Raw genomic sequence first — 10677 nt, 5'->3', positions numbered from 1 at the left:
GGTCAGCAACAACATTGCAAGGGCATTAAATTGGATATTAGGAAAAACTTCTTCACTTAAAAGGTTCTCAAGCATTGAAACAGGCTGCAGAGGGAAGTTCTTGAGCCACCCTCCCTGGAAGTATTTAAAAGACATGTAGATGTGGCACTTAGGGACGTGGCCTAGTGGTGGACTTGGGAGGGCTAGGTTAAAGGTTGGACTTGATGATCCTAAAGGTTATCAATAAAAATCAATCAATCAAAAGATTCCAACCTAAATGATTCTGTGATTCTATGACTCTAAATAAAAGGAAAATTATAGAACCTATAGATTATCTATAATAATATATCTATATCTATTTGGAAGACTTAAATCATAAATTTCATGTCATAGAAATGTCTCTCAAAATAAAACCAAAAAAGCAAAGAGTGAGTAAACAATCACTTAAAGTGGACATTTTCAAGGTAAGATAAATGTAGCAAGAATTTCGAAAACACTGCATTTTAGGAAGAAGTTCTAGTTTAAGTTGCATGTTAAAATGAGGAATGAGAAAGAGCTCTTTATAAATTGTTTTTTCTTTGATTTTTTTTTGGTATAGCCTAAGTTATAGGGAATTAGTTTTTAGAACAGTTCAACTATCACATAAAATTTGGAAGCTTTTTTTTTTTTTTTTACTATTCCTTTTTTCATTAGCCCTTAAAAATTCTGCAGCAGCATCTCCTATGTATTAAATATTATTTAACATGTACAAAGACACTGCTCACCAGTTTAAAAAAAACTCAGACTTTCTACAACCTACCAATGTGGCCACCTCCGATGGTGTAAGTCTTCCCAGAACCTGTTTGTCCATATGCAAACACTGTAGCGTTGTATCCCTCAGTCAAAGACACTAGAAGAGGCTTAATGCAAACAGTATAAACTTCTTCTTGGGTTGAATTTTTGCCAAATACGAAATCAAAAGTAAAGACACGGTCTTTCCCAATGATAATTTGCTGTGTATTTGGGACTAATCTCACACACACTTGGTGGTTATGAAGTACTTCTTTGGAAAGCAGAGGTCTGATTCGAACTGCTACTTTAACTGGGATCTCCACCATGCCAGACTCCATCCCTGTGCTCCCCACTCCGTATTCACATAGTCAACCAGAAATCTGTTACCACTCCTGTGTCAAACTCATTTGTAGTTGTCTGCAACAAGAAAAAAAAGTGTTCCATGTTATATAATAAGAATTAATTTCCTGCTGAAGTAGGAAGTTGACATTTCCTAAAGAATACAGAAGCACCATTACACTCTTGAAAAGTACCTGATATAAACCCAGTTATATTAATAGCTGTTCAATAAATTAGTTGATTTTACCTCTATTAATTTCCAAGGCAGACGACTTAACCTTAAATCTGAAAGCTGATTTTTCATGCCAAAATAATGCAGCCATATGATGCAACAATATTGTAATAGCTTGTTAATAAACACTGCTAAAAAAGCATATGCTTACAGTGAATCCTCTCATTTTCCTATTCCTATATTCATGCTGCATAGGCAATATAAATCAGTCAAACAAAACCTTTTTCTCCATTGGTTGTATGTATATACACACACGTGTTAAAACCATCTTCCATTTAAGAAGCACCAAGCATCTGTAACTTGACAAGCACACAGGAAGTAGTTGTGTTGTCTACAAAGAAGGTGTAATTTTAAATGTATCTAATTACTACACATAAAGCGTTCCTCGTGATTTTAATATGCATCTTTAAGTGCATATGTAATTATTTTTATTACTTATACATCTTAGCCACCATGCTTCCTTATACTGCTCCCTGTGTAGTCATTCTTACAATAAAGCAATGTACAGTAGCACAACTGTAAATATCAAGAAATAGCCTTTCTTTACAGCTGTCTTTCATGAACATTCAGAAACCCTCACAGGTACTGCTTGACTTCCAACACTTCTTTTTTATTATTATTTTTTTCCTAATTATCTTTTCAGTGCAAGAGAAAGTCTGCGGAACTCCCACACACTGCCATTAAGAAAGCTGTATTACCAAACTGGCAGAACTCATCAACTAAGCCCCCAAAATTCAAGTTTATTGAAAACAGCTTTAAACCGTTGTCTTGTGTCTGTGAAAAGAAGAGGTTTTGCATTTAATTTTATTCCATTTAGTTTGAGGCTTGGCCATCCAGAGCTGAGAAAATACCTGAAGTTGAAAAAACAGAAGCTCCATTTTAACTGTGCAGAATTAAAACAAGTAAGCAAAGCATGAGAGCAGAATCACCCGTATCGTGAAGGACATGGGGATTAGGAACAGCTATATAAACTTACTAACCACAAATCTGAAGCCCATTTTGATCGACTTCTTGTTTTATTTACCCAGGTACATTGTTTTTATCCCATAGCAAGTACTGCTTTGAAGCTTGGCCATTCCCCTCTCTCTTTTAAAATTATAGTTACAAAAAAAAAAAAAATCACGGGAAGAGGGGGGGGGGGAAGGGGGGAGAAGAGGCAAGTCCTATTCACTACTTGATAAAAGAATGCAAGAATATGAAACAGGTGCACGCCAAGGCCTCAGAAATACTTGTTGTCGATACACCCTACGCTCTCGGCTGCCAGGAAGCAGGAGCAAATGCTCCGCAAGGCCTCTGCGGGCAGGGCTAGCGGGCCAGGGCATCTCCCACGTCTGCCGCCCCTCGAAGTGCGCCTTTTCCTCCTAACCTGAGAGGAGCCGGGAAGCGGATCACGCCCGGGTCTCGGTAGCTGCCCGGGGCCGCCGGACGCTGACGACCGGGCTGGCGGGGCCCTGCTACCACTCCGGCGCGGCCGCCGTCCCGCAACCCCCAGCTCCAGCACGGCCGCCAGGACCGGGCGAAGGGAGGCGGCGGGCCGCGGCGGCGCCAGGCGGGGCGGCGGCTGGTCCCTGCGTGCTGTTTACGGCGCCTCGCTAGGCAACGGCAGCAACGTCCGCCGGCGGCCCCGCAGCAGAGCGGCGCCGCCCGGCGCCCCGCCGCCCACAGCGCCCCCCGGCGGCGGCAGGAGGGCGGCGGCCCGCGGCTGCGCTCCCTCACGCCTCGCCCACGCCCGCGGCAACGCAGACACGGCCCGCGCGGCTTGTCACGGCACTCTTTATTTAAGGCGTGGAACGGCTCCGCTCGCGGCAAGCGCATGCTGAACACCAGCAACAGACGGCCCCGGCGCAGGCGTGTGAAGGCACAGGCAGGCGGGGCCCACCCACAGATAAGCCGGTCCCCGTGCACAGACATGTGTGAAACACAAGTACAGAACTCAAAGCAGGGAGTAACAAACCCTGTGTTCACAGGGATTGTCCAGCAAAGTTTATGCTATTAACTCCATCCATGGCAAGTCAAAGATTCAGAGGAAAAAACCAAACCAAAACAAAAGGCTAGTAGTTAACGCATGATCAGAAAATGAGCACTTGAGTTAGCCAGTTCCAAAATTCATATACTACAAATCACCCTATGAAAAGAATAATTGCAACTCAAAAGATTATGCATCAATAGAATAGCTGTCAGACTGGATTTAGTAATATATACAGCGTACTCGGTGAAATGGAGTATTTTTCATCTCTTCCCGATGATCCCTGGCATAGTCCCAAAGATGATAATCAAGTAAAACTGCATTGATCTTCTCACGCATGTCCTGACCCTTCTTCTCATAGAGCTCAAGCAGGTGCTTACAAATCAATGCGCAACACCAAATAGAACAGCCACGGATCTCCACCTCCTCTTTATCTCCAGATTGGAAAACTGTTCCTAAAGGACATAAGAGACAGCAATCCAATTATGCTCAAAAGACAAAAGCTCCAGCATGGCCTGAATTTGCTTCCCCCCCACCCCCATACTTTTAGTCTATTCTAGGTCTTACATTAAAATTACCAACAATGTTGCTAAACATCTCCTAGCTATTACTTTGATTTTACCACAGACACAAGTTTACCTCCCGTTCAATTAAAACAACATACTGTATTCTAAGAATGTGATCTAAGAGCAGAGCAGGTGTTTATGTTATATTGCATACTACAGGACTACTTCTTTGCTTGTGGAGGCAAAAAGGATATTCAAACATAATTCTGAGACAGTATATTTTCTGCCAGATAACTTTTAAGATTTAAAGAAAAAAACCCCAAACTCCACACCCCAAATAAAACAAACCCAAAAAACTGTTATCTATAAAAATTTAAAAGCACTCATTTGTTTGCATGACTCGGATGGGAATCTGCTTACTAGGATTCATGGAAAAGATAAATTGCCTACATGACCTATTTAATATAAAGATATATAGGTGCATACATATATGCCCATTCTATTAAGATCCATGTGTGATTGCATTAATCTTTAAATCTTTTGCATTTATATTGCTGTGTAATTTTAAAATTGCATAATAGCAGACCTACGTCTAAATACAGTCATTTTACAGTGGAAAAGGGATTGCTTTATGCTTTTATTCACTGAAGTTCACAGTTAATAAGTACTGGAAGATGGAACCATGCTGAAAAATGAGACTCATCTTATGCAATTAGTTTCATTTAAAGCAATTTGTTTTTAATGGGTGCTTATAATATTACCTTGCTTGTCATTAGCAGTTCAGTACAGATAAAGAGGAATCCCCACGCTTCTACATCATCTTTGAGCTAATGAAGAAATTATTGCTTCTTTTATCTACAACTCAAAAATCACAACTATACTCATGCTGAGAACTGTTTCTAGCAACAGCAGCCCTTCTGAAACTGGTATCAACTGGCTTCGAGACTCTTTAATCCTTCTTTATCCATGTTTAATCCACGGAACAGTTAGATCTGTATAAAAACATAACCTTAAGATCTCATTCCAGATTCACTATTAGAGAGTAAGTTCCTTCCTGTTACCCCCTCACTACACAGGAAGTCCTCATTTCCTGGAGCAAAAGAAAAAAAAAATCCAACAGCCCCCTAAACCCTGATAAGCATTACCTGGACAAAACATTACATTTTAACAGTAGTTTTAGTCTACAAAGTCAAGAGGTAAGATTACTTGATATTTGTAATGGAGGAACAAACCTTCACGTAGTTTCTTCATTAGTTTTTCAGAATACTTAATTGCTTTTAAGTGAACAAGAACTTGAGGAATTCTGTAGTCAGCAAATATAGTCAGACTAGAAATGTCATCAAAAGAGCCGTCTCCTTGGCCTTCTAATACACTCCAGGTATCAGCCACAAGTATTTGTGCCCGTTTGTAGAAAGACACCTTTTTCCCCTAATGAAAAATATTTACAAAATTTAAGTACTTGAAACATCAATAAATACAGCAAATGACATGTACAGAGAGATGCACGTAAGAGTTACATTGTTGTATGAAACAAACTATCATTTCATTAAGTAAACATATTAGTTAATTGAATGATGAATGATGTACCACTTATCTATAGGATGATGTACTTATGTTTATCTAAAAGTTGGGAAACGTCCAAGGACCCTTATTGCTAACATGACGGATGTACTAATCGCTAAGTCCTTGGATTTGTCATCTTTAAAAAGGCTATCTGGGCCTAAGCTCCTGTTGTTTATACAACGTGCCAAAGACAAGGACTTAAATCATGGTCACTAGTTTAGCGAGATATGTAAATGAGTTCCTGGAAGTGTAATGAATATGTAAATGATTTCCTGGAAAATTAATGAATAGGTATGAGTTGCCTGTATAAAGAGGGGACTGAAAAATCCCCTCGGTGTGCATGACTTTGGTGGAGCAATCCCCCATGCACCCAGCGCTGCCGAAGAAAGATAACCTCCGCTCACTCAAATATTGGTGACTGATTCTTTAAATCATAACTAAAACAGAAGTGCCACACACTTCAACAACTTAAAACCTAACAGCAACTAACCACAAAAAAGTATCACGTGGAATGCTCATAAATAAACTGAAATAAAAGAAAAACATAATAGAAGTCACCACAGTGGAATAAAAATTGTTTAGATTCCATCTGGATCGCAGAACACAGTAGTGTTCGCTTACTTCCACTTAGCAAACACTGCAGCTGAAGTCCAACAATTCTTTCAGAAACCCTGGAATTCATCCAACCTTTTATTTCGAGGAGAAAAGCATAAAAGGCATGCCGCGGATTAACATTCTGTTAATCAATTTATCCATAATGTTAAGAAAACAAAGTTCTAGTGAAAATTTTAATGAATGCTGCTCTGTGTTATGTAGTGTATCTTGCTCATTAAATAGAAGAGAGGAAAATTAATTCCAGTGGAAGGTGTATTCACAAATACCGGTTTTCTTAGATACTATGCATGGCTCTATTTTTGCCATGAACTTTTTTGCTGGTGCTAATCCTGCAAAGATTTACAAGCTTTTCCGAGTACTCACAAGGGGAAAAACTAAAAGGTATGCTACAATCAGTATGCTGTTGAGGTTTTCACTCTGTGATGAGCACAATGTGTGAACGTAAATCCACATCTTAAAGAAAAAAAGGTATTAGGGGGTTGTGGGTTTTTCCTCCCAGAGATTTTTTGACTTCTGACAACATCTGCTAAACAACAACATGTAACTGGAATGGCTAATCTGAAATACAAGTAGGTGGTGATTTGACTTATTTCTAGTTTTATTCTGCCACCCTTCATATCACCACAATTTGCAAATGGCATTTTTTAAAAACAAATTTGATTTTCCCTTGTTGTCAAGATGCTACAACCATTCCTGAAAGCAAAGCACATTTTTTGTCTTTGAATGCTGTTCTCCAGGAAACACTGAGAACAAGACGTTTACACAACTTCTGCAAATGTCCTGAAAACTTCTTTCCCTGTGCTTCTTTCCGAATTGGACATGTATAAACTTTCTTCCAGAGAACATACACAATTTTATATGTTAAATAAAAAAAAACCCACTTGAAACAATCACAACAGGAAGTAAATAATGGACCAACTGCAGTATAGGCTACACTGTCACGAGAATAAAGTCCTTTGGACATAACGATGTAATAGCCGATTACTGCCACAGATGAAAGTGCACTGGAGCAGCTACACATCACCAATGCTAATTAAAAATCATGACTGTACAGGCAAAACCAGAGACACAGAAAATACAGCAGATAGAAAGTAGTGGGAAGTAAACAGAGTCCTTCAGGAAAATGGCTCCAAAAATCTCCAGTATACTGTCAACCCTGACAAAAGTATGGGTTACTTCTGGCCTGTCGCCGTTTTAGCAATGCCTGTTGAATCAACAAGAGTTACAATGTGGATTCCCAGTAGTTGTACAGTTTCACAGGTCTACTGGAGTTTCATTTCCATCATTAGCTGTGGAGACTCTCAAGGTAAAAGAAGAAAGACAGAAGGGGGAGGGGTGGCTTGGTAGCTGTCTGGGTGGGGTAGGGGATAAAAAAAATCCAATTTTTCAGGCATAAATTATCTCAAATATGCATTTCTAAGGAGTACAAAGGAGTTGTGATCTAATTGGGAACCTGGAGTATATCACCATAAATTACAATGAAGTGATGAAGACTGAGACAGCACACGAAAACAATGGCTCTCCTCTGCTGAAAAAGCGACTCTTGTCATTAGAAATGCATTCCTGACTAGTTAAGGACTTAAGACAATCAAGATCCTTTTACTGTTAATAAATAGTGTGATTTATTAAAGTAACAGTAATTTTCCTTCTTATTTCCCTTCAATTTTATTTTTTAATACACTGAGTTCCACAGAAATGCTTCTGTTCACCTTCTGTTTCCCGGATTAAAAACCCCAACAATTCACAAATACTACATTAATTCTGAACCAACTATCCTCTCAAAAAAATGTACATAGACAACCTAAGAGCTACCTTTTAAAAGTCACAATCAGTAAGGAGTAAATTTTTGTCGTAAGAAATTAAATGTTAGAACTCGCTTACCTCAAACACAGCTTCATCTCTGTAAGAAGGAAAATTTTCCAGTATGATACCTAGTAGTTTCTGAGCACTTTTCTCACTCTTTTTAACACAGGTGAGGAAAGAGCCTCCAAACTTCTCTAACAGAACTGTTCCACTTTCATTCAGCACCCGATGTCTTTCTTCAATCAAAGGTATGGGCACCTCTGTGTCAGAGCGAAATACACTCTTAACTTGGTCGAGCGTCATGGTCGCGAAGTATGATGCACTAGTAATAGGTATTCCTTCAGAAAAGTAAAACCAAGATGTTTAAGCTATCATATCATATCCTAAGCCCTAATGCTGTGGCCTGCTACAAATCAGAGCATCTATACAGTCAGAATAAAGAGTCTATCAACTCTTGAGATGACCCGAGCGCTCAGTGATAACCTTGCTCACACTGCTGCTTAAAACTAAATCTGTGTTTGCACACAGTGCTTCCTTCCACAGGTAAGAATGTCCAACATGCAACCAAGCAAGGAACCTACCTTACTTAATTTATATGTCATTTTCCCCCAAGTGCTTTTAGTCTTTTGAGTGTGGTGGTCTCAGACCACACTGGCAAACGTACCAGCGGGACAGGCCTGTTTTTTGTTAGCTCCTTGGTCACGTTCTGCATTTACAGAAAGTACCGCAACGCAAACCTTCCCCTGATTTACAAATATGTAGAAAATGAATTAAAAATCCAATCTGTACCTAGTAATACCTTTTTTCCTCATGACAGCAACAAGAGTGCGCACTAAAATACTGGTTTTGGAGGCATAAGGGTTTTCAGATGTACTGGAGCTGCTCTGGTACCAGATGAGCCCAGAGTTTAAGTCTCGTTTTGCCGTTTGTCACGGCAACACGCAATTTATTCTAAAAACACACATGAAATAACAGAAGCCACGAAGGGCTGACGCACGGCCGCTCCTTGCAGTGTTTTTGGCGGAAAGCAGACGGCAGCGCCGCGAGCCAGGCAGCTCGGGCACGCGGCCCCCGCAGCGCCCCCCGCACGCACCGCCTGCGGGACATGGGGCTGGTCACACCGCACGCAGCAGCGGGCAGAAACGGCTCCGGTCGCTGAAGCAGCTCCGATATTTCACACCCAACACCCCACCTCGGACGGGGCCCACAGACGGCGGGGCGAGCCCCAGCCCGGCCCCCGCCCCCCCGCCCCCGCCCCGGGCGCTCACTAACCGAGGTCAAGGGCCCTGTTGACGGCGGCGCAGAGCGACCAGTACCCGCTGTACGTTTTACCCTTGTACTTCACCAGGTACTTCTGATCCTCCTTCTCGGACCAGAAGGAGAAGTTGAGGGTGTCCACCAGGAACACCCAGCCCACCGCCGCCTCGCTTGCGGCCCGCGGGTTCAGCTCGTGGAGGCTCTTCCACCCGGCCAGCCCGAACTCGGCCGCCGCGGCTTTGTCGAACAGGCGCTCGGCCACCCGCCGCGCCCCCTCCACGTCCACGGCGACGTCCACGCTGCGGGCGGCGATGAACTCCGCGGACTCCAGGGGGGACGGGAACGCCTCCATCCTCGGCCGCCGCTCCGCGGGCAGGAAACACGCGCTCCTTTCAAGGCCCCTCCGCCGAGCCCCGGCACCGGCCAGCCCCCCGCGCACCGGCGGCAAGCGGCCCGCCCGTCAGCCCCCGGCCGGCCGCCCGCACCTCGGCGCGCTCGCCGCCACCCGGCTCGGGTACTGCCCCGGCTGCCGCTACCGCCCCTCCCGCACGGACCGCGCGGAACGCCGCGACGCCGCCGGCCCCGCCCCCCGCTCCTCACGCCCCGCCCCCCCGCTCCGCGCGCAGTGCGCAGGCGCGCGGGGCACCGGGGCAGGGCGGGGAGCGGGCGGGGAGCGGGCGGGTGGCGGCGGCTGCCGGCGCGGGGTGGGGGAAGTGCCCGGTCGCGGCCGCGGCCTTGCACCCACCGGCTGCTGCGCGGCTCGGGGCGGCCGGGACCGGCGGGGGATACGCGCTGACCCCAAGCCCGCGGGAGCCGCCGGGCCGGGAGCGCTGTGGCGCATGCGGTTCTCACGGGCCGTTACGCTGAGAAAACCCGCAAAGGTCCTGCCACGCTGGAGCGGTGCGTGTGCTCAGCCTCGTGCTGTTTTCCAAAAGAATCACCAGCGCCCTGGGTGAAGGGGCAGAGCGTGCCCGCAGCGAGTTTGCTGGTGGTACAGCGCTGGGAGGGCGGCTGATACCCCGGGGGCTGCGCTGCCGTTCGGCGGGGCCCGGGCAGGCTGGGCAGTGGGGCAGGGGGGGCGTCATGAAGCTCAGCAAAGGCAGGGGTAGGGTCCTGCGCCGGGGGGGAGCGACCCCACGCACCAGCACGGGCTGGGGCTGACCTGCTGGCAGGCAGCTCTGCGGGGAAGGGCCTGGGAGGCCTGGAGGACACCGAGCGGCCCGTGGGCCAGCAGTGTGCCCTGGTGGGCAAGAAGGCCGCTGCCAGCGCGGGCTGCATCAGGAGGAGCGTGGCCAGCGGGTGCGGGGGGTGTCCTGCCCCTCTGCTCTGCCCTGCTGAGGCCGCACCTGGAGTGCTGTGCCCAGCGCTGGGCTCCCCAGTTCAGGAGAGACAGGGAGCGACTGGAGAGGGGCCAGCGGGGGGCTGCCAAGGGGGTGAGGGGGCTGAAGCATCTCCCTCATGAGGGAAGGCTGAGAGAGCTGGGCCTGTGCAGCCTGGAGAAGGCTGAGAGAGGATCTGTCTCGTGAATGCATAGAAATATCTTTAGGGTGAGGAATGCCACGAGGACAGGGCCAGACTCTTTTCAGTGGAGCCCAGCAACAGCATACGGGACAACTTCCATCTGAATATGAGGAAGAACTTGTTTA

The 10677-nt window shown here is 45.5% G+C and overlaps 2 protein-coding genes across 2 annotated transcripts in view; both read right to left on the bottom strand.

Annotated features, from left to right (window-relative positions):
- KIF27 (kinesin family member 27) overlaps window positions 1-3614 on the bottom strand; it is a 30275-nt gene extending 26661 nt beyond the window's left edge. Inside the window, 2 exon segments of the mRNA XM_037373710.1 lie at window positions 713-1167; window positions 3531-3614. Of these exon segments, the coding sequence (XP_037229607.1) occupies window positions 713-1088 (376 nt within the window). The 5' untranslated portion in view covers window positions 1089-1167; window positions 3531-3614.
- Window positions 3079-9599, bottom strand: CZH9orf64 (chromosome Z C9orf64 homolog). The gene is made up of 4 exons (XM_037373709.1): window positions 9047-9599; window positions 7853-8112; window positions 5026-5221; window positions 3079-3742 (listed from the first exon to the last, which is right to left on the bottom strand). Exons 1-4 carry the CDS (start codon window positions 9381-9383, stop codon window positions 3510-3512), a joined length of 1026 nt encoding a protein of 341 aa, XP_037229606.1. The 5' UTR covers window positions 9384-9599; the 3' UTR covers window positions 3079-3509.
- Between the last annotated feature and the right edge of the window lie 1078 nt (window positions 9600-10677).

The sequence above is a fragment of the Falco rusticolus genome, chromosome Z, assembly GCF_015220075.1.
Source record: "Falco rusticolus isolate bFalRus1 chromosome Z, bFalRus1.pri, whole genome shotgun sequence".
NCBI lineage: Eukaryota > Metazoa > Chordata > Aves > Falconiformes > Falconidae > Falco > Falco rusticolus.
This window is presented reverse-complemented; position numbering and strand designations above follow the sequence as displayed.

Excerpts from the sequence above, each read along its gene's own strand:
- CZH9orf64 (XM_037373709.1), bottom strand. The coding sequence starts at position 9,383 with ATGGAGGCGTTCCCGTCCCCCCTGGAGTCCGCGGAGTTCATCGCCGCC. Across the intron at positions 5,222-7,852 it reads GAGATGAAGCTGTGTTTGAG|GGGAAAAAGGTGTCTTTCTA; the intron begins GTAAGCGAGTTC and ends ATTTTTCATTAG. Across the intron at positions 3,743-5,025 it reads AATGAAGAAACTACGTGAAG|GAACAGTTTTCCAATCTGGA; the intron begins GTTTGTTCCTCC and ends TATGTCCTTTAG.